We start from the raw sequence: 22,690 nt of genomic DNA, 5'->3' as shown, positions 1-22,690 counted from the left end.
AGACAGAGCTTTGAGTGAAGTAACTCTCTATGAGTCGTGTGAAAGCTTTGTTTTGAATGTTTGAGTATTAGAAAAGAACAAGTAAGTTTAGGAAAGTTTGTTTCCAGACTCGGTTCAGGTTAGATTCCTTCTTTGCTATCAAGATAGGGAAATAGCTGATCTGGCTGTTCAACCTTGCTTGTAGTCAGTGTCCCCTGTAAACTGGAATATTGTATTATGCGGTGACTTGCTGTCAAACTAGAAATGGAGTCTGCAACATCTGTCATAAGCTGCCTAATAATGAAGTTGTTTCCATTAATATGCTGGGTATTTTAATTTCTCTTCCAGCCCTATTTTCTGGGGGCCATTTGCATCAGAATTTACCTGAATCAGTCACTTCACTTCCTTTTGTCCCAATGTGTGAAGGAAAAATAAAAAAAGGTTTTGAAAGTAATCTGCTCTATTGCAGCATCAAATTAAAGCATCCAGATTATTCTGATAATTTATGAATGTTTGCATGTGCTTTAACACTCCATCCATTTCCTCTCATAAAGCCAGGTAGACAGCCTGTTGTTAAAAAATTACCTTCAGTGTTGATATGAAACAAAAAGTTTATAGTTTTAAATGTCACATTAATATTTGTAATAATTATTACTAAAGCACTACATTTTGTGTCTGAATACTGCACCATTTTTTTCTTAGGCATGGCAGGCCTGCAAAGAAAGAGGAAAGCTGAGAAATCCTATGGTTAGTTAAACTTTCTTTCTTCTCTGTTCAGGGTTGGTGACTTAAATGCTGCAGTATTTTATTTTCATAGTAAATATGAAAAATGGGGATGTTTTGCTAGCAATGTTTATTTATAATAATTATGACTTTTCATAAATAAGGGTAGGTTTTGAGAGAAGATGAGCATTTGAATCCAGTGCAGTTATTTGAAGACAATCCCTATGTTAGTCTCTTTCACAGATGAATCAACTGTGACCAGAGGGTTTGAAATCCAGCCTAAAAAGGGAAATTGACCTGTTGTTGAAAGAAATACTTTTATTGCGCATAAGTAACTCAGTTTTTTTAAACACACAGATTTCTGCCCCTTCAGAAACCCCTGAAAGATGGAAGATGCTAAAGTGCATCAGTCACAAAAACCAGTAGCACGCCCCCAGTAACTGCCTCCAGTCCTTCCTTAGTGTGTACAAGATAAAACCTTTTTTATTTCCCCTGTTCTTTCAGAGTGTAGTATCTTTTATGATCACCAGTGCGAACCATACACTGAGTTACAAGTAGCCAGGATGGCCAGAATCTGTCTGATAAAGGTGTGCATTCAGAGAAGGAAGTTCTGATGTTCTTTTAAGAGTCTTCCCGGATTGCCAAGAAGTCCGTGGCATCCTGGCTTGTATCAGCAGGGAGCTGGGATTTTTTTAGTCTGGAGAAAAGGGGGCTCACGGGAGACCTTACTGCCCTGCTGCTGTCTGAAAAGAGGTTCTGTTGAGTTGGGGGTTGGCCCCTTCTCCCAAGTTGTAGAAGCAGAGAAAATGGCCTCAGGTTGCACCAGGAGAGGTTTAAATTGGAATTAGGAAAAATGTCCTCACTGAAAACATTGCTTTTTGAAGACCTCCAAGATCCTCAAGTCCACCTATTAACCCAGCACTTCAGTGTCCAGGACTAAACCACATCCCCAAGTGCCACAGCCACACACCTTTTGAACAAATCCACGGATGGTGACTCCACCACTTCTCTGGGCAGTCAGTTGCAATGTTTTCAGTGAAGAAATTTTTCCTTACGTTTACTAGCCGTAGAAAAAAATTCTGACTTTCTTTTTCAGGAAGAGCTTGAGTGGGGTCGTTCTAATTTTGTTCATATAAACAAGATAAAAGAGGTAAGATTAAATAGATAGTAGTTTTTATAAGCAGAAAGATTTAGCTTTCCTCATTCTCTCTAAATGTTAAGATCTTGGGTAAACTACTGTGTATCAATACATACAGGTGTATAGTTTCTTAAAATGGAGCATGAATGTAGATGAAGGGAGTTTTCCTTTTGTTAAGATAGACAAAGTGGTTAAATTATTAACAGTTTAACATATTAAAAATATCTTTAAGAAACATGTAGTTTTATTTCCTAGTTTTGTAGGTTCCTCAGATCACTGGCTGTGTGACTGCTGTCTGTTCTATAACGTCTGTCTTCTGCTTGGGAAGACTCTAAGCAAATGGAGTTACATAGTGAGGCCTGGACTTGACAATTTGTGGGGCTTTGTTGCTAACATTACTGCAGCAATTAATGAAAATTCAGCATCACAATGGGCTTCAAGCTTAATTTGATACATTGAGGGGAAAATAAGTAAAATTCCTGAGTAATTGTTTAGCAGAATGGCCTTGGCCATTATTTCACCAGTTCAAGCGGGGCCTGTGTCCAAAAAGCACAGGAAGATAAAATAGAATTTGATAGTGAGCAACTATCTGGATAAGAAATAACAATAGTTTTGTGACTTGGGTATGTGATAACAACAAAAAAAAAGAGAGAAAAGCAAATTTTTATGACTGAACAGTGGAATGATCAATTTCAAATGGCAGCTTCTCTTGGCTCAGTTTCAGATAATGCTGGAAGAGTTTGTGCATGACATAATATGTAAGGAGTGTAGAATGGTCCCCTTCACTTAACACTTAGTAAGATTGGGGGGCTTTTATTTGCTGCACATAAAGATCCTAATTTCATGGTCCCTTGTGTGGAAGTGAGTTTGCAGAACTGAGTCAGTCGCAGGGGTTCCTTTCTGGCACTGGTTGTTGTTCTGCTACTGTGCTAAAACTGCCAGCAGCAGAAAGGAAAGGGAAATGCAGCTACAGAAACGTTGTTTGTGTGGCCAGTGCTTTGTACATTTGCTCCAGAATCATTTGGGACAGTGAAGGCATTCACTGTGTGGTTGGAGGACCAGTGGTCGCTTGTGGGAGCTTCTTGGAAATGCTGAAGATGGAAAGCTTAATATGTTCTGCTGGAGGGCATAAGGTGATCTCTCTCACAGTAATCAGAGTTGCCTGCTAAACTGAGGGTGCAGCATGGTCACTGCTGCAGTTGGGTGCACAATTCCAGGTTGTCAGCAAGATTTTTACCTCCTAATTTACAAGGCTGGAATGTTTTAAACAGATAATATCATCTTGTAAAAGGTTATTTCAGTCCTTCTCCTAATTTTGTTCTGTATCATATATGCATGATATGCTTTGTGACTACAGAGTTGTTCTTTGTAAGGAGTTTTTGGGAAAACTGCTTGAGTCACAGTACTGAAATTATTTTCCAACATAGACGTGCTGAGCAGGATATTGGTGAAATGCATACCAATCACCTAAAAAGGGAATTTGCCCGATTATTTCAGACTTTAACGAACAGATTTTATTTCAGTTTGTGGCTGGGTTTGAGCCATTTTAAATGTAATTTAGAGATCAAATTTCAGGTGGAAGAGTTATTTCACAACTTGAAAAGGAGAGTCAGTGCATTTAACATGCATGTTAAAGCTCAGCCATCTGCTGTGGACCAGGAATACGTGTGCAAACAACGCTTCATCTTGCAGGTAATGCTTTACTGTCATAAAGGGATGCTATTTACAAAAATTACAGCTGAATTTTCATATCAGTTTTCATAATTTTCAATTCACAATACTGATGAACTAGTATTACACTCATTTTCCAAAATTCTCTGTGGATGTTGCAATTTTGGGTAGGAAAAAAAGCAATTTTTTCATTAGCAGTGTATTGGCAGTGTAGCAGGGTGACTAATGTTAGTTAATTGAAAATTATATTATCCCTTGTTTGAGGAGTTTTCTTTGAACTCTGGCTTGGTCATTTAGTGGGGAGGGGTGGAGGGAGTTTTGTGTCTTTCAGCTATTTTAACTTTGTCTAATTTCCAATTAAATTACTTGTCTTATTTGGACTGATTAGCAGTGATTTTATTTTCACAGACCAGTTTATCATTTCAGTGGCAGTTGGTGTAACTGTGTAAGCAGTGACCTTCTTGGAATTGAATTATTAAACATTTTAAGATATAGCCTGAAAACAGAACAATTTACCTGTAGCTATTTTATATGAATTCATTTAGATTCAGGCTCTTGAAATCAGAACGAACAACTGTGATTTTCAACCAATAGAATAGAGCAAGTCTGCATACAAAAGCATCAAAACATTGTAGAATTGTTCCAGAAATTGAGCTCTTTTCACAAAAAAATGTTTTTAAGAATTAGTGTGTATTTGGGTTTAGTCTCCAGTTCTGATAATTCCTGAACAGAGAAAGGAAAACATATTCATATGGAGATCTATTGGTGTCTCTATATGTTCTCATTTCGAGAAACTGAATGTAATCTGCTATGTTTCACAAAATATTTTCTTAATTTTAGGTGGTAATAGCTGGTGCTTTCTATCCAAACTACTGTACTTTTGGAAAGTGTCATGAAGAAATTGCCATGAAAGAACTTGATGGCAAGGATCCAAAAACCACTGTAATGGTATGTTAAGAAGGTGAATGACTTAATTAAGAATCAAGTAAGGGAAATATGAAGTGTTTGGGTGGTGTTTTCAAGTTCTGTTCTGCTTGGGCAAGGACAGAAACAATTACCTACTCTGATCCTCGCTTGGTGAAGTCTGTCCCACCTTCTTGTCTTACAATAAAATAAACATTGTGCAGGTGGGCAATTTTAGAAGAATTCCTAAGAACTCCTCTATGCATTTGATTGCTAGTCCTGCACAGGCAAACAACTTTCATCAAACTAAAAAGCATTTGGGAAAAATAGAGCAGGACTATCAAGGGTGCTTTTTACTGAGTTCTTAAGTTAATGTAGTGTTGCAACTTCAGTGTTACTTTTTCTGTAGTCTCCTGCTTGTTAGTGCATGGCATAGGTGCTTGTTGCTTTAAGGTTACTCAAGTGTTGGCACTGGGTTTTTTAATCTTCTAAAATTGCCTTTCAGCTGATTGCATGTGTGAAGTTTAAAATGGCTGTGTTGATTTTGCAGAATTGTACAGTCTAAACTAAATAAATGTTTGGTGTATCTGAACTAGACATAGCACTGTAAAACAGCCATGACCTGTGCTTAAAGAAACCAAATCTACCAACGAGCCTCAAGGAATAGGCTGGCACGAGAGAAAATAGATGAAAAGGAGAGAAAATCTTGTTGATAAGGGATTTTTTTGTGCTCCATACTATTTAAGGGTATTGAAGCAAAATTTCACACTAGACTCAGTCTTGTGGAATAAAGACTAGTCTTGTCACAGCAGCATGATTAATATTAGATTGGTAGATTTAAAGAGCTACTTTGAATGTATTTAACTCTTGATCTGCTCATGTATCAACTTCTTGTTACCTTGGAAAATGTAGCTGCCGTGTCATCATCAGTGTAAATGATCATTTTTGGCACAAATGCTGCAAATTCCTCAAGCTCTCACTTGGAGAGGTTCTTAGAGCCATCTGCTGCTCCTAATAGTGTGCTGAAGATCAAAAAGACAATTAAACCTCCCACTGTCTGGTGTCTCTAAATTACCTTCCCTTGAGGCAGTTTCTGCAGTCTAACCCAGACCATGGTTTTGACCAGCAGCTGGTATTATTGCTGTAACTTGAGGCATAGGAACATTGTGAAAAAGTAATCTGTTCTCTCCTGTCTGAAGTTGTAAGAACCAAAGAAAAGAGTAGACGGTTGCATAGGCACTGAAAAACAGTTCAAAGTCTGAAAGTTGGAACTTGCTAATTAGGAGTTCATGATTCTGTATTAAATCAAGATCTCCTAGGAGATAGTACTAAGAAAAAGTTAGTGAAATGGACATGTGACTTTAGTTGCTTGTTAATAGTTGTGAAAGCTTACACTGGAGTTACTCCTCTACACAAGGAACACCAAGAGATTGCTCTTTGTCATCCCTAAGAGATGTGTATCCACGGGAGAGCTTTCCAGTTGTGCAGGTTGTCCCACCATAGCTCAGTAATTCAGTATGTGATAGTTTTGCCACAGCTGTAGGTCCTTCAGTTTCCTAGGCTGTGCACGTTGTACAGGATATAGTTCACAATTGTGGGAAAAGAATCATAGCATTCCAGTGGTTTTTTGTTACAAGCAAAATCAAGAGACACCAGACAGCTTTTTGGAACAAATATCAGATTAATTTATATAATTACAAATTAATTTGCTTCATTTTTAGTTTATCTACTGGTTTGAAGTAGTAGAGCATTGTTAGCAGCAAAATGGTGCTTTTTATTGTCTTTTGAGATTCTTAAATGTATTGTAGCATCTAGCACTTCCAGAATTTGTTAGAGTTCAGATTGTACATAATTATTGCAGCTCAGGTGAAGAAGAAAGCTAACTATTTAGGTGAGCTTGAAAATACGTTAAAGCAATTGAATGTATCCAAATTTAACATCTTTTTCTTAACAGCTGAAGAACATTCCTTCCTATGGATATATATACCATAAACAGTTGCAGTCACTGCTCAGACATTGTGGGCAGGTAAAATCTATTTCCTACAATGGATCAAGGTGAGTGTAAAAATAAACGATCCTGCCTTATGTTCTCAGTCACAAATCCAGTAATCAGTTTCTTTTTCAGTGATGTGCTGACAAACTTCGTTAAATTCGTCTATCTTTGGAATCAGTAACTTACTTTTAATGTGCTGTTAGAGTTAAAAAGGTGATTTTGAAGTCTGATGTACATTGGTAGGAATAACATTAGATAAGCTGGCTGAAGTAGAGCCTTCTTGTTTGTCTCTTCTGTTCTCTAACAGTGGGCCTTAATTGCAACTCGTCTGTCTGTACTTATTTCTGTCTGTTATGCTGAATTTAGGTGATTTGTACAGTCTGATGGCTTTTTTGAGCTGATAATCTGAATAATTTCAGCCTGTGACTGCCCAGTGTTGAATTCGTGTAACCCTTCTTAGTCCTTTTCCAACCTTTAATGCCTTCCTTATTCACATATATTTTCACATCTTATTTGCATTAAATTTGGCATGTGCTGGTGACAATATTAGAAAGTTTTCTTATCACCATCACAATAATTGAAGTTTTAAGGTTCATAAAAGCAGCAGGCAGAGCCTGTAAGGAGCCCACCTTTTACTGTTTGCTGGCCTCCTAAGAGAAAGGCAGGGAGAAAATTATTTTCTTTCTTGTTTTTTTTTTTGTAAACAGGGCTTTTGTGGAGTTCTCCCGTAATCCAAAGGAGGTCTTTAAGGTTCTTCCTGAAGTGTACCTGGCAGTCAAGATGTCACAGCTGAAAATTCCTTTTGAGCTGTGTGTTCATTATCCAGAGGATATCACAAGACAAGTGCAAGGTGCAGCAGCTGCAGGTTTGGAATTTCTAAGGTAATTGTAAAATGTGCATCTTTGTAGTGAAATGAAGTTTGCTGGATTTGGTGGGAATTTCCTTGGAAGTGTCAGCACAGAAAAAATGTTAGATTCAAAAAACAGATATAAACTTTGTCTAAGCAGAATGTTTTTGCAGGGTGAGAAAGAATATGATCGTTTTAAATATTTCTTTATAATTGAAGGTATTTTGCTGTTCAAAAGAATTCCAAGTATACAGTTGTCTTCCCCCCTGCTAAAGTTCTATTCCATTTTTCTTTGGCATACAAAAATATGGATGCATACAGTTATTTCCGTTCATGATAGAGACAGTGTGGGGATTGCAATGACCAAAATAAACAAGGAGTGGCATTTGGGGACAAAAAAACCAAGGGAGAGAGACAGAGCTTAACAAAAGAAACTGTGGGGAAACATAAGGACATGAGGTGTAACAATATAATAGGAAATAAAGCTGAGAAAATGCGATGTATTGAGTCCCTTTGGTCCACACCTGCTTTTGCCCAGAAACTCTGGCATATCTGTTTCACTGTTACTGTATGCTGTGATTCTGAGCTTCAGGTCATACGAGCAACCTGAGAAAATGGCATTCTGCCTAGCTCCTGATTAGGCTGCAGCCATTTCACTATTTTAAAATAAGAAATCTAGAATAGGAAGGCAGGAATGAACTAAGAAGGTTAAAGTACAGGTGAGTATTTTACTTCCAGTTGATTGTACTTAGCTTTTAATAAAATATTTTAGCACCTTCACACTGCCCAAAGCAGCACTTACAATCTTTGTTAAAATGGGTTCTTGAGGAACTCAAGTCTCCTAGTCTGAAAGACTTAATTTTAAAGTTCTTATCTTTTGTCAAATAAAGCGAATATTTTTGTATCTATACATATACACTCTAAAATTTCTCTGTAAAATCTGCTGAATTTATGTTTGTGTTTTTGTATACTCTGTTTTTTAAAAATAAGCTTAGAAGAAAATGCCATATCGAAAAGCTTCACTATTTAACCTTAATTTTTTCAGCTTCTAATGAAGTGATGGCAGAGTTGTGTCCTGGAATTTATCTTTCTGTGTTTGGCTATATTGCAGTTAAAACAGTTACTCTGTAGTAATTTGGTTCTGTGTGGTCATTTTCTGTTCTAATTGAATTTATGTATTTCTAAATAAAAGTCACTAAATACATAAATGTGCTCTAGGGATACTTTGGGAAGCAGATGAAAGCAAAAAAATTCATCCTCTTGAGTTTTCCCTTGTGAGTGAAGTATTTAGCATCTTCATTCCATTTTAGAGTAAATGTGGACTGTCAGAAGCAGACAGTGGAGCCTGTGGAAATTGCATTTGGTGATTTACAAAAGTCAAAGATGATCCCAAGTCGTTTTCTGTCCATCAGGGTAACAGAGGTAGGAATGTTCTGTATCTGAAGTAGGTTGTATCTAATAATTGGTACTTAGCTTAGCAGAGATTAATATCTGACAAGCTCATGTTAAAAAATTGGGTACTGATAATGTTTTCAGTGCAGAGGTGTTTGTAAAAAACATGGGGAATATTCTTGGTCTTATTTGTAGTAGTTCTTTCTTAAACAGTACTCACGTGTTTGCACTTGAGAAAATTTGTAGGATTTGCTGGCAGTAAATGTTAGCTGGAAGTAGACATGAGTGTAAAGAGGATTAATGGAAGAGGTAAAGTACTTGTGTAAACTATAAAAATGAAAATCAGAATGTATCTGGGTCATTTACCTGGTTAATAACTGCCAGTTTTCTTCAGAAAATGTACATATGAGAAATGAGATGAATTAATGGTAGTATATGCTAATTCAGAAAAATATGCGTAGAAGTTTATTAGGGGAAAATTCTATGTGTATACAAATATTTCTGAAATCTGAAGCTGAGATCTTTATATCTTGTGTTAGCTATCATTTTCATTGGTTGAGTAATAGAATATATATACTGCTGAAATAAGAATAGTAAAAGCCACTGAGCTAGGGAAAATGATAAAGTATTGAAACAGCTCTTGTTCGTAGTGGCACATTTTGCAAATGGAGAAAAGAATATTTTCCTCCTTTTAGTCAGCTAAATCTCTTGGATGAAAATTGCTAGTGAATATGATCAGACCTATTGCAATCACTTGGCTGAATATGCTACTTCTGTTTTAATATGTGAGCTCTAGTGATTGTAAATAAAGATTGTTTTTTATCATAATCATTCAGTAGAAAGTCTGAAGTGGTTATATGAGTTTAGACATTTGCAAAGACTACTTACTTCATTTAATTGGCTTTAAATAGGTGTGTGTTCTCACCAGTTTCCTGAAGCATGGCTCATCATAGCAGTGACAATGCTGATGTGCTGGCACTTGTAGCTGACTGGTATTCTGTCACTAATAAAGAAAAGATGCATCAAATCTGTGCAGCTGTCACCTGTCTCCCTTGTATTTTCTGTATGTAAACTTGTTTTAGGAAAATGGAAGCAGTCTTTTCCTAATTTCCTGTATTTTAGTAATGCTTATATTAGAATCTGTTTAGATGAAAAGTGTGTTGCAGTAGCGCAGAAAATAAACATTTCTGAAAAAGTACCGAATTATGAGACAGAAATGCTTCACTACATTGTTGCAGTGTGCATGAACTGTTGTGTCAGGGGTAGGAGTGTGTTCATGTGTTTTGCTCAGATGTGGTTTGTATTTGATGTTGAAGGAAATCTCTTGCTGTCTAATTTTTATACTTGCAGATAGTAGAAGTTGGGCACTTCTGGGGTTACAGGACAGATGAAAAAAATACAGCTGTACTCCAGGCTCTAAGTGCTGGGATTGACTATCAGAACCTGATGGATTTAGCAGTGCCTCCACGTGTGGATGTGCTTTGTCTGGCACCATTCACTTACCTGGGAAAGAGAGGATACTGCAGAGCTCATGTGCTGTATATTCACGAGGATCTTGCTGAGGTAATGGGCTGTGTCATGCTGAATTGGTAGCATGTAATTAGGTTAACAATCTTGGAGCTTTGCTGCCTGGTTTTTTAGTTTATTTTTTTCTACAAATCACTCTGGCCAGAAGAGATTAGTTTGTTTCTTTTCCAGAACACGGGAATTTTTAACAAGGAATTGATAAGCTGTTGCAGAGTGAAGTAAACTAAAGACTATAAAATCTCCAGTGAATCTGGAAACATGGTGCTTTTTTTGGAATGGTTTATGCTGCTGAGTTCTATATCATTGCCAAATTCATCTGAATATTTTGGCCCTTTGTGCTGAGATGAGTAATGGAAGCTAGTGCCACAGTTCAAGATTGGTATTGATTTTTTGGGCCAATACTTTTCAGCAGTTTTAGGACAGATTTTTAATTTTTTTTTCAAGATTTGCCTTTGAATTTATTTCTTAACCTGTCTGGGTGTCAACACTATAGAGTTAATACTGAACATTGTCATGGTGTAAAGTCATGAAAAATGAGTGAATAGCACTGCTTATCTCACCACTTTGTCATTTGAATTTACAGTCACTGAATACATGTTCACATTTGCTTAGCTAAAACAGCTGTTGGTAGTATCACTCACTGAAGAAGTCAGGTTACACAGATCTGAGTGTGGGGAGAGAATTTCACATCTTTCTGAGAAACTTGCCTTTTCTTGATTTAGTGGATTATTTGTATTGCAAGCAGATACTTAGGCCAAGGGATCAAATAATGTGATAAAATTTGATATATTCTTTTTGACATGAGTTCATTTGTATGCTTTCTGGACTTTGAATTTGCTTCCATCTGACTTGATAAGATTTGTGCTGTACTGTAAATTTTAAACTCAAGTCATGACTTCCCTTGCCACTAAAAGTAGCACTTGTAATGTTGTAGAATCTTTGCAGATACTCTTGATTCTTTTTCCAGGTTTTTTTTGTGGATTATGGCAATAGATCAGAAGTGCCTTTAAATAAATTAAAAGAGATTCCAAGCTGTCTTCAAGGGCTTCCTTTCCAGGTAGGGGTGATGCTCTTGGCTGTGGCTTAAGAGATATTTTTGTGTCTGGCCTGGCAGACAGGAGTGAACGTCAAGTCAGGATGCCTTTCAGAATAATACTTAGATAATAAGGTTTTTGCTGATGGAAAGTACTTAAAAATCACCTTCACTAATAAGCAAGTGTTTTCCAGAGGTGTGTGTATCCACAGAGCAGAAATTCTTGTGTGTAATTGAACTATGTTGTATTTAATTGTAGAGAGATTCTAATTTTGTAAAACTCTAGGGTTTTTTCATGCTGCTTTGCTATTCTCTGAACTGCTGGCTCTCCTGGGATCTTGTCAAACAGAATTCCCTTGATGATTAAATACAAGTATTATAGATCTGGTGATCTTTTGACACAAATCAGAGGGATTTTATAGCTAGTTTTTCTGGAAAATTATTCTCTTGAGCTATATTTGCAAATAAAGTAACTATACTTCAATTTGTAATTCAGTTTTTTAGTGCTCATTCAGATATTTTTAAGCTAATAGAAACTCTTGTTTCATAATAATTGTATTCTCTGAAGCATTTAATGATGAAAATGAGAAATGGACCAGCAGAAATAAAATTAGATCTTGACAAGGCTAATTTTGTTTGACTTTCTTTAGTAATTGAAGTTAAAAAAATAATTTTGGCAAGAAGCATCCTTTTTTAGTATTTTCTACACATGCAGTGAATGAAAATGCATTTCTACTTCAGGTCTATCTTTTAATGACCAGTTTTAATGACTAGCTAGAAAAAAAACAGGGTTTCTGCTGTAAATTCATTCAAAGACAAAATTACAGATAGTGATTGTGGACACAAGAACTTAATTACTCTTGCCTGCCAGGGCCAGGAGAGCTGTAAGAGTCTTAGCAAGTTTTCTGTTACCTTAGTTGAAAACAGTTGTAGACTGTAAAGTTTTATCCAGAGAAGACAACTCTGTGCTCCTAAGATTTCATTTTGAATAGTGAATTACTACCAAATTATCCTTTACGTGCTGTTTGCTCTGATTCCTTAGCAGCCATTGAAGGGATACGAGCTGTTGTGTGCTGGCACTAACGGAGTAGGAATTCTGCCGGTAGCTTTACAGCAGCCCTAGGAGTTACCATAAGCCACCACAATAATGATGAAATGGTCTCTAGTTATTAATTCAGATGGTTTGTTGAGAAAGTGCAGTATTTCCTTGCTGATTCTCTATAGTCTGTTTCCGATGTTTCTGCTCCAGGCTTTGGAGTTCAAGATCTGCAAGATGTGTCCCTCTGCCCGGTCGCTGGTGTGCGGGGAGCGCTGGAGCCGCAGCGCCAGCCAGAGGTTTTCCTCGCTGCTCAGCGGCTGCGCTCTGCTCGTGGAGGTTTATTCCCTGGTGCACGGCGTCCTGCACGTGGACGTTTTCCGCCACTCGGGCCGCAGAGGCCTGCTGAACGTCCGGGACGTGCTCATCGAGGAGCGTCACGCTGAGCTCGCGGAGGAGTCCTACGAGTCGCAGGTGTGTGCCGACTGAGCTGCTGCTGCTGCTGCTGCTGCCTTCCTTACTCGAATCGATTTCAGTTCTCGCTGTCCTGAGAAGCTGAGCTGCAGCTTGACTAGTGGCAAGGTTAATACTTGGATAGGGCAGTGTATTTTTATGTGTGTGCATAATGCGTGTCGAGTTGTTGGCCGAAAGCATTGCTGCTTTGAGGCCCCTTCTGGAAGAGATGTTTCCTGGGAAATTATTTCCTTGGTTGAACTGCTCTACTCCTGCTTGAAACTCTGAAGAACTAACTGCTGCACAGTTTTAAGTCTCTTCTGTTTTGATGTTTTATATAAGCTGAAAGGTCATCAGAACATTGTTTTTTGTCTTTGCATGTGAGTATTTCTTTGTGTAGGACCTTTCTATAAAATTTTTGAAGACGTAATTGTTCAAGGCTTTTAACACTTCCATTATTGTGTAGCAAAGCCATGATTTGCTCAAGGAATTCTTTTTGGACAAAGCAAAGGAAGAAGAGCAAATGCCTGTATCTGCAAGACAGGAAGAAAAGTGTCTCATTGAAAGATTGTTGGATTGTTTTTCTGAAAAGAAATCTGATGCTCCGACCCATAAGGTAATTTGAGTGGTGGTTTTGGTCTGACATCACATGACCCTGCTTCTCACATTATTAGAATGGAGATGAGGGCTGAAAGTACCATAAATAACATAGCTCTATTTAATGCTTTCTACCAAGAGAAAGTCTTTTTGTCTTTCTGTTGGTAGAAAGCCAGAGTGTGACCACTGTTTCACTGGTCTGCTGCAGCTTTGAGCAGAGTTTTGAAATACAGCCTGAGAGCTTAAGTGATCCTGCTCTTCTAATGCATCCAAGGCAGCACTCTGAACTCAGGCAGAACAGATAAATTTGAGCATCTGAATGCAGTGTTTCCATACATGGTAGTCTTCATTATATAGGCTACAGCAAAAAAGCAAGTTTACAGCCCTGTCAGAAAATCTACACATGGTTTTTACCATACAGTGTTTGATTCTCCATCAGCTAGTGATAGGTAGGCAGCTGGGATAGGCGAAGCAGTGAACATTCCAGTGACTGATGGTAATGATGCTTTTCCTCTGCCAGTGCCAAACTCAAAAATGTGTTTTGAGGTATCTAGTCACTACTAAGTTGGAATATAAACCAGGAAAATGTGTATTCTGTTCTGCGTTGTGATTACAAGTTAGGCCTCATCTACATTCTGATTATTTTCCCATTTCAGACCTGACAAAATTTCAGGCTTTCAAGCACCTAATAAGCTCCATTTATCCACAGGAGTAATCCTGTTTAATGGCCCACTTCATAAAGTGAGATAGTTTCAAAATTAAAGACCTCATCGTGTAAATAAAATTACCTGATTTTCTTAAATGATCTATGAATTTTGAGCTTGCGTGTTTTAAGCCAAAGGAAAGTCGTGAATCTGCAGCACCTGTGAAAATAGATAATTTTAGTTAAGGTGCCTCAGCAAGCAAAGTTTGCTTTAGATAAGTCAAATGAAAATGCCGTCTTACCAATTTAGCAACTCAGTTTGGCTCAGTACATGCTGAAATGTGTTTGGCTTTAATTTATAAAGCATTTAGATTTGAAGAAATCCAGGTGCTGGCTAACTAGAATGTCATTTGTTTGTCTCTCCCTTTTTTTGAAGGTGACAGTTTTTGGTCCATTTAGTCCTTACCAGCTGAAATGCTACAGTCTGACCCAAATATCCCAATTCAGGTATGAGAAGACTTTTATTGTGAAGTACAGTCACGTTCTTATCTGTTATTTTCAATAAATAAGCAAAAAACACCACCTAGTCACTCTTAGAGATTTTTTCTGAATTTTTATTCATTGAAAAGACTGAAAGAGTCAAGCCTGAATTGCATTAATACACACAATATAGCTATTTAAAATCTTAGAGTAGTTTTAAACTGCATTATTGTCTCACAGGGAGATTAGTTATTAATTTTCATTTAAATCTGCTAACAGCAAGCAGCTGTTTTGAATTTGTGTTATGAATTTAAGATTTTTTTTTTTTATTAACATGTTTATGAGTTTCCAAGTTTTTTTATTGTTGAAAATATTTCTTCCCCAGAAATGTTTTCATACATAAGGAGAGCATAAACTCCATTGTTGTCCATGATGGTGCAGAAGATCCCTTTCAGCAGCTCTTGGTTGCCACTGATGTATCAGTAACTGCAGCTGGTAATGACTAATAAAAATGTTTGGATGGTTTCTCTAGACTTCTGGTTTTATATGGGTAGTTCTGTGAGTAAATATGTCACTGTAGTTCTGTGTTACATCTTTTTAAGGTTTTGTTTTCATTAAATGCTCCTTAGAGTTATTTCAAATTTTTTTCCTTTTGGTGCCAGGGTGTGTGATTTTAAGGGAAACATCTTTGATGCCTCCTATTCCTGGCCTGCTTGCACTCCTCAGTATGCTGTTTGCTCCTGCAATAGAACTCAGGTATTTGTGCATTTTAAAGTGGTGGTTCTTTTATTATTTTCTTTAGGATCTTCAAAAAAATTTTGACAGTTATTATTTTTTTGCTTTCAGCATTTTATATATTCTCTTCCTGCTATTTTTTAAATGAGTTTTAATATAGTATACAGGTAAAATAACTTGTTCATGTACTTACTAATTGGTCTCCTCTCATGATAAGGCTTTACAGCTCCTGACAGTTGTTCTGGAAGTCTGGGAATGTGGAATGTAAATTGGGAATGTTAAACCTACATGAGGAGAGGAGCTCCAATAATTTTTTGTAAAAGCTGAGCTCTGGCAGTGGCATTACTGTTGTGTTTTCTTGAATTTCTGGTATTCGTAGACTTTCATTTCAAAATAGTGAAGCTTGCTTTCCTTTATTTTGCTTATATATGATTTTTTTGTAAGTTTTATGAGTATATGTTTTTTTAACCAGCACTTCAGTTTTGTTTCATCATTGTATATTTTAAAAATCAGTATGACTGAGTATGAATGCCTCTCAGTTGTTTTAGCTTCTTTCAAACAGGTGTCTTGCTTTGCATGGCTTAGACAAATTCGTTTAAGTCTTGTCTTTATAGGAGTTTAGTTTCTTCACCTCATGATAAGTCTGTTTTCTTTCTTTTTCATGTAGAGTTGATAAAAGTGGGAAGCATTTTACTGGTGTTCTGTGTGGTTTGGGTTGGAGTGAGACATCTGGGGCTCCACTGCTTCCAGCAAATGATATGGAGGTGACATTTGATGTGCATTTTGGACTGGAAGACATAACAGAGGTAAAACTTGCATAAGAATTTTCACTACAGTAGGAATTCAGTAGAAGTCAGTGCATCTGAGCTTGTTAACTCTTAGTGTTAATAGAAAAACGTATTTGGATTGTGGGGTTTGGTTTTTTGTAGTTTCGTTTGTTGGGTTTTTCTTTGGTTTAATTTGTTTGCATTTTTTAATGTACTCCCTTTTCATAATCTTGGGTTTTTATCAGGAGAAGCAGTTGCCTCCTGCCTACACTTGGAACAAATAAGATGCTATAGAATGTTACACGCTTTTCAAAATATAATCATCAATTTTGCACTAACCAGAAGTTAATACTTACTTTGCTCTTGGGATTATCGTGGCTTTTACTGGCAAGCAGAGCACTGCTGCTTTGCAGGCTTCAGTTTGATTTTACAGCTCTGATAAGTCACCTGTATTGAGCTACATCTCGGAGCAGGTCAGGCAAACAAACAATAAAGCCCCCTGCATTCCTCATTACTGCCTTCTGCAGCTCAGAGAGTGAGGTCTGTCAGAGGGAAGCATGTTCATGACCTCTGCAGTGCAGGACAGAGGCTGTGTCTGACACGTGCCTGGGACAGTGAAGGATGTGCCCCCATTAGGTCTGTGTGCAGAGCAGGTGCTTGGGGTGATTCCTGGGGGTTTTCCAAGGACACAAGGGACTTGTTGGTGCACATATCTGTAGCTGTTATTTTCTGAAGGCGCTGACTTGGTGTGGTGGCTGTATTCATGATGCCTTAGCCAGAATGGTAACATCAAGCTGTTGAACATGTGAAAAATTATGGAGAGAGAGAGAAAATGCTTAAAACTTTTCACAGAAGGAATTCTGTGTTGGAAAAAGTTGAGGCAAGTGGTAGACTGTATGTTTTATAGCATATCTGAGTAACCTTAAAAATTGTGATACCAGGTGGCTGAAATATTAACATCACTGACCACCAGAGGTGCAACTGCAGGAAGAAGCATTTCTGAAGCTTCAGATTTTTTATTTACTCAAATAATATTCCAGTTGAACTTCAGTGATGTGCATGCCATGACCACCTTCATGTCAGTGTAATATGATACAGATCCTGTGCTGGTTTAAAGTGCTTTATATTCTGTACCTGGTGTGTTACAGATAAACAGTCTGAGGACAGCCATGAATAAGCTACTCTGTGAGGAAGCAGTGTATTTTGGACAAGAGCAAGTGGCACAGCTGCAGGAGAATATTTGTCAGAAGCTTCTGTGGTAATAATTTTGTAGAAATAAGATCTTCTGATTCACAGTCTCAGCAAAAATGAGTGATTGCTTGAAGCAGAGCTCAGATTAGGCTTTGGAAAAATAATGTATGCTCTCATTTAATGATGCATTTCATTTAATTTCTTTATTTATAAAGCAGTATGCTAAACAACCGTAGACTTCTTGTGGAAGCACTGGTTCTTCAGGGAAGCCCAATCACTTAGGAGTCATAAAACCTAGACTGTAAAACCTGTTCTGCAGGATATCAGCTCTTATGTATCCTTGTTTTCTGCACCCAGGACAAAGCTAATGGAGTCCTATGGCATAACAGTGCCATAGATGTAGAATGAATGTAGAAAGATGTAGAATTCTCTCTTCCTGTTCATTAAATTTGAATCATGTGTGCTGCCTTTCCTCCCTCAGCAGACCTGTGCAGAATAGGTGTTGGCCAAGTGGATTAGGAGTCCCAGGCAAATTCAGGAGCTGAAGTTAGGCCACCTGCCTTTCTTCTCAGCAAGCCTCCCTGCTTATAAGTGAAGCAGTGGTTCTGAAAAGACCATTGTGGTTCAGTGCAGGCAGCCTGGAGAAATTTTTTAGCTTGTAGTTTGGGAGAAGGAGTGCAGTGAACAAACCCAGCAGCAGCTCCTTCTGTCTGTCCCTGCTGAGCATAATGTGAAAAATCTTCCCTTGTTTGTACACTCAGCATGAATTTTAGTGCTGTTTGTACCATGAGGAGAATTTTCTCATCCTGACCTGGCTCTCTACTAAACCATCTTAAAAAGAGCTGGTCCAGAGTCTGTAACATAACTTTTGCCAGCCTCATCTCTAAGAAACACGACTATTTTTTTTTTTTTCCCCCCCAGTAGAGCTTTGCTGAAGTAACTGCACGATGTCAGAGTTAGGCATTCCTCGTGCTGATAAAGATCAGAACCCTGCTGTTACCCAGGGTTATCAGAATGATTATCACAGCAGATGTTCATGCTGATTTTTCAGGTGTTCCTTGGTTTTGAAAGTACCTGCTCTCTTATCTGTGGGGAAAAAAATCTATTAAATCGCTTTCAAGTTAAAACCAAGCACCCATACTTCCTATTTCCAAAACCCCAAATAAAATTTGGGCGCATTCCATACTACTTGTTAACATAGTACTAATTAACAAGTCAGCATTATCTTTTAAGGCACTAGAAATGAAATTAAAAGAGCACAAGCAATGGAGAAGTCAAGGAAGGTGGATAGGCAGAAAGAGGAAAAGCCCCAACCCCTGTCTGGAGGTGACTGTGACAGTAACAGCTCATGCTGGGACATCAGCACTTAGATGCTGAATTGAAGGGACTAAAATGTCACTGCTGTTCAGACACGTGAATACTTGCCACAGTTTGGGCACCTATTTTGGGCTGGTTGTGCAGACATCTGCACTCAGCTGGGAGGGGAAGGTCAGACCTTGGCACAGGTCCTGGGCACTGATGTGTTCCCAGCTCAGCCAGCCTGACTCGGTCACTCTCATCAGCCCCGGGCTTTTTTGGCTTCAGGATTTTATACCTTTCCGTGGTGGCCTTTTCTCTCCTGGTATTTTTGTACATTTATTGGTTGTCCTCCAACCATCCTGCAGATATTTTTATTTAAAATTTTGTATTATTTTTGTATGCTTTTATTTGAAGGAATAAACAGTCTGATTATTGTAACGATTTCTTCTTTTCCCTTGTGTAAAATCTTTCTGGATTTTGAATATTTTTTTTTTCCAATTGTACTTTCTGTGTTTTGGAAAAAACATTTATTAATTCAAGTATGTAGGTAAAAATTTAGCCTGAACAGTCTTTCATAACAGTTTTCCATTTTTCAAAAGCTAATTGTATTTACAAAATGTCATCACTACTTAAGACTAAAATTAGTTTTTGAAAAAACACATCTAGACAGAATTAATTAATGTCTACTACTGTTGTACTTTGCACAGCTTGAGGAAATAACTGGAGCAGACAGACAATCTATAGTAATTGAGTTGTCATGCCAAGCAAACTACCCTAAAAATAGCTGTATTATACATTCTAGTGAGTAAGCATACATAAAATCTAAGGAATAAATTGCAGTTGCAAATTCTAGTGCTTTGTAAAAAAAGAGTCTCATTTTCTTTAGAAGAAAACACATTCTGATACATATGTCCCTGTGAATATTTGTATTTTGACTTACTCCACTGGATGGACAAAGTACAGAAAAGTGAACAAATCAGACAAGATTAAGAGGGAAATCTAAGATTCCCTTCAGCACAGACACCTTATAAATACCTGGCTGTATCTCATATTAAAAAATCCTTTGTCTTTATAATTAACCAAATACAAGTGTATTTCTTAAGGCTGTATTCATGTAATTTCAGTTTAATCTGCAAATCAAAGCCTCGAGACATAATTGATCCTACCTGGTATGAGAAGCCATATGCTTGGAATCAGGTAAGGGTATAAATTTTAAAGTTTTGGGTTTGTGGGGTTTGGTTTTTGTTGTTTTTGTTTTGTTTGTTTGTTTGTTTTGTGGTGGTGGTGTTGTGGGGTTTTGTTGTTGTTGTCTTTTTTTGGTTTTTGATTGTTTTTTTTCCTTAAGGAGTTTGAGTATTTCAGTACAGTTAGTTAAGAGTGGGTTGAAAGGGAGAACTTCTGTGGTTATTGAATTTGAAAATACCAAAAGCACTGTAGGGTTAAATTTAAAGCATAAGAACTTTTATTTATGTAGTTACTTATGGCTGTTGATGACCTGTTTTTGTAGTCTGTTTAGTTGTTGGATGGCTTGTTTTTTAATTCTGTGTATATAAATAATAAGTGTTTCCAGTCTGAACTCTCCATAGTTTTAAGCTGAGAGAGATTGTAAAGGCAACTTCACATTTGTTGGAAGTTATAATTTTCTGTTAAGCCGCTGTAGCTACATTTTCCTGAATGCAGTGCATTTTAGTTTTGTTTGGGGTTGCTGTGGTTTGAGGTGGTTTTTCCTTTCTAGGCAGACAGAAATGCGGCTTTTTTTAACACAGATGTGGTGGGGTCAGGCAGGAGGGCAGTTTTTCAAGACCCAGGAGAGTTTCATAAGAAAACCCTCCTAGCTTCCTACTCTTAGAAATCTCACCTTCCTTTCTGTAAGGGCCTCTGCAGGCCACTGGATTTCCTGAAGAACAAGGAGAGTTTGTTTCTTGGTTAGAAAGGGGGAGAGGATTCAGTGAGTGCAGAAGTACAAGTGCCACACAGACCCTCCCTGTGCCTCTCCCACCCTGCAGCCCATAAAGGAAGGGGTTGGGTCACCCTGGAAAAGAAGGACAGCAGAGAACAAACACCAAGGGTACTGATTTCTAAAAGGCATTTTTTTAGAGTGTGTTGTGATACACTGCTTTAGGCCAAAGTTCTTCTATTTTCATATTTCAAATTCAGTTATCCTTGGATTTAGGAAGATAATATACTCACTTCTGCTGGTATTTATCTTTTATAACAAGCTGATGTGTAGGCCTTGGATCAGGATTTTCCCCACTGCGTCTGAAGAATCCCAGGACATCTTAGATCATAAAATACTGCCTATAATGCTTTGGAATTGATTGTGGAATAGTGTTCTGAAATCATGGCAAACCATGAGATAAAAGCATTTTGTAGCCCTGGCTCTTTTGTTGCAGTGTGTGGCATGGAACTAGAATTCCTGTATGATTTAAAACTCAGAACTCTTCAAGACTTTTTCTTAGCTATGGTATATAGGAAAACATTAAGAATGCATTCTGACTTCCATCTTGCTTCTTTCGACTAGGTGGATTCTCAGCGTATTATTGATGAGTCTGAAAAGCAGCATGAAAGAGGAAATTCTGTTTATCAGCTCCACAAGCTTGTTTTGTTGAATGATTAAGTATTTCTAGAAGCGTTTCAGAGGATGAGGTACTACTAGTCTAAAAATTTCTTGTGTCTTGTATGCATGTTTTGCAAGACTGTTCCTTAAGATGAGTACAAATGTACTAAAATACAGTTTGGAAAGTGTTCCTGTGTTTCTGAAAAAGCCCCAGTTTGCTGGCCTAGAGCAGACGAGTTCAGTCAGAAAAGAAACTGATGTAAATCCAGGATTCAATTTTCATTTTAATAGTGCTTCTGAACAGGTTTATCACAAGGTACATGAAAGATGAAGCAAATCTAGGCTTAGCTGTTCGTTTTCTGTCTAAAAACTCATAAATCAAGGGCCATGGCTTTTTTTGTCTGTAATTGCAAGTTGCATTTTCCTGTTACCTTTTTTATTAGTTCTTTTAAAAAATATGCAGCAAAGGGGGTTGGAGTTTTCCTTAACCAAGAAATAGAAGTCAGAGGAAACTGATGATCTAAGTTATGTTCTGATCCAAATTGTGTCTTCATATACTGGATACAATTTTTTTGTTGATTTTTTATTTTTTTAATACAGAAAAACATAACATGATTTATTTTCCTGTATGGCAGAAGAATGCTTTTGAATTACTGATTCATGGCACTTTGTTTCATCCTTTTGACTTATTTTTACCTGGGAGATCTTTAGCCCTAAAAATGAGGTCATTGGTTTCAGAATAAAATGCAGAAATTAAATAAAATGTTTTTGTGTCTTCCTTGGTGCAGTCATGCTTAATAAAAGCTAAATTTAGTTATTAAAGGTATGTGATTGCATTAATGAAATACATCAATAGAGAAACAGTAAATGGAAAAGTATTCATTTTCACTGTTCACGGAGTGATTTGAAGGTCATGTAATATCCAGTCCTTCTCTGAAGGACAGAGAATCAGTGGTCATCATAAAAAAATGACAGATTTTTGGAAAATAAGGGGATGCTTAAATTATTTTAGGCTATAATTAAACAGAGGGATGACTGTGTAACAGGCAATTTCAGTGGTTTATTAGAGCATTACTTTCTTAGACCCATTTTAGTGATCCTTGGGAATTGGAATAGTTAGTGAGAGGAGTCTAACAGAAAAATTGCATCTCAAGTGGCTTAGACAAGAGTGTTTCTCAGCCAAGTGTTGTACACCAATTAAGTGTTCTTGTTAAACACCTTTGGGGGCAAGTGGAACAAGCAGGATTTCAAATCTTGCTTTTGTCTGTCAGTGATGGGAGTTGCGATAAGAAAAGGAAACTTGGCAATGCACAAAGGCGTGAGAAAAATAAAGGAATTCTTTCTATGTAAGCAACAAGCAATTTACTTACTTTTTAAATTGCTATTATTATTTTAATTTTTAAACACTGTTTCTCCCATGGAAAGTCTGTGTGTGTGACTGTGCTGCCACCAGGTGGGGGCTGCTGTGATACAAGACAGAACAGCCCTGAAGGAAACTCAGCATCCTTCAAGTCAGCCTTGCTGGGTGATGTTATTTATTTGCAGATGAATATATACAGTGCTAACATTTAAAAAGGAAGCTGTGGTATTTAATAGTTTGATTTAGGTTTCAACGGCATTGCAAAGTCACTTGAACTTGAGTTTAAGGTAAGTAGCTTAAGTAAGCTTCAGGATTTCCCTCTCAGAGGGTGAGTGTGTGTCACACTGGAGAAAGGAGTATTGTAAA

General features: G+C 37.4%; 1 protein-coding gene across 3 annotated transcripts in view; it reads left to right on the top strand.

Annotated features, from left to right (window-relative positions):
* The window catches only part of TDRD9 (tudor domain containing 9), a 67,655-nt gene extending 46,027 nt beyond the window's left edge, over positions 1-21,628 (top strand). Inside the window, exons 19-36 of one of the 3 annotated variants that reach the window (XM_040068627.2) lie at positions 682-726; positions 1,799-1,852; positions 3,416-3,532; positions 4,352-4,459; positions 6,369-6,469; positions 7,115-7,288; positions 8,565-8,676; positions 9,997-10,209; positions 11,141-11,230; positions 12,456-12,716; positions 13,162-13,311; positions 14,372-14,442; positions 14,801-14,910; positions 15,078-15,171; positions 15,818-15,956; positions 17,066-17,175; positions 19,532-19,604; positions 20,929-21,628. In XM_040068627.2, coding sequence (XP_039924561.1) covers positions 682-726; positions 1,799-1,852; positions 3,416-3,532; positions 4,352-4,459; positions 6,369-6,469; positions 7,115-7,288; positions 8,565-8,676; positions 9,997-10,209; positions 11,141-11,230; positions 12,456-12,716; positions 13,162-13,311; positions 14,372-14,442; positions 14,801-14,910; positions 15,078-15,171; positions 15,818-15,956; positions 17,066-17,175; positions 19,532-19,604; positions 20,929-21,024 — 2,118 coding nt within the window. In that variant the 3' untranslated portion in view covers positions 21,025-21,628. Of the gene's footprint in view, positions 1-681; positions 727-1,798; positions 1,853-3,415; positions 3,533-4,351; positions 4,460-6,368; positions 6,470-7,114; positions 7,289-8,564; positions 8,677-9,996; positions 10,210-11,140; positions 11,231-12,455; positions 12,717-13,161; positions 13,312-14,371; positions 14,443-14,800; positions 14,974-15,077; positions 15,172-15,817; positions 15,957-17,065; positions 17,176-19,531; positions 19,605-20,928 lie in introns of those variants that run through there. The other 2 variants (XM_040068629.2, XR_005701531.1) reach the window with 2 other exon arrangements.
* Positions 21,629-22,690: the final 1,062 nt, after the last annotated feature.

This window comes from Hirundo rustica, chromosome 6, assembly GCF_015227805.2.
Source record: "Hirundo rustica isolate bHirRus1 chromosome 6, bHirRus1.pri.v3, whole genome shotgun sequence".
In the NCBI taxonomy this organism is placed as follows: Eukaryota; Metazoa; Chordata; class Aves; order Passeriformes; family Hirundinidae; genus Hirundo; species Hirundo rustica.
This window is presented reverse-complemented; position numbering and strand designations above follow the sequence as displayed.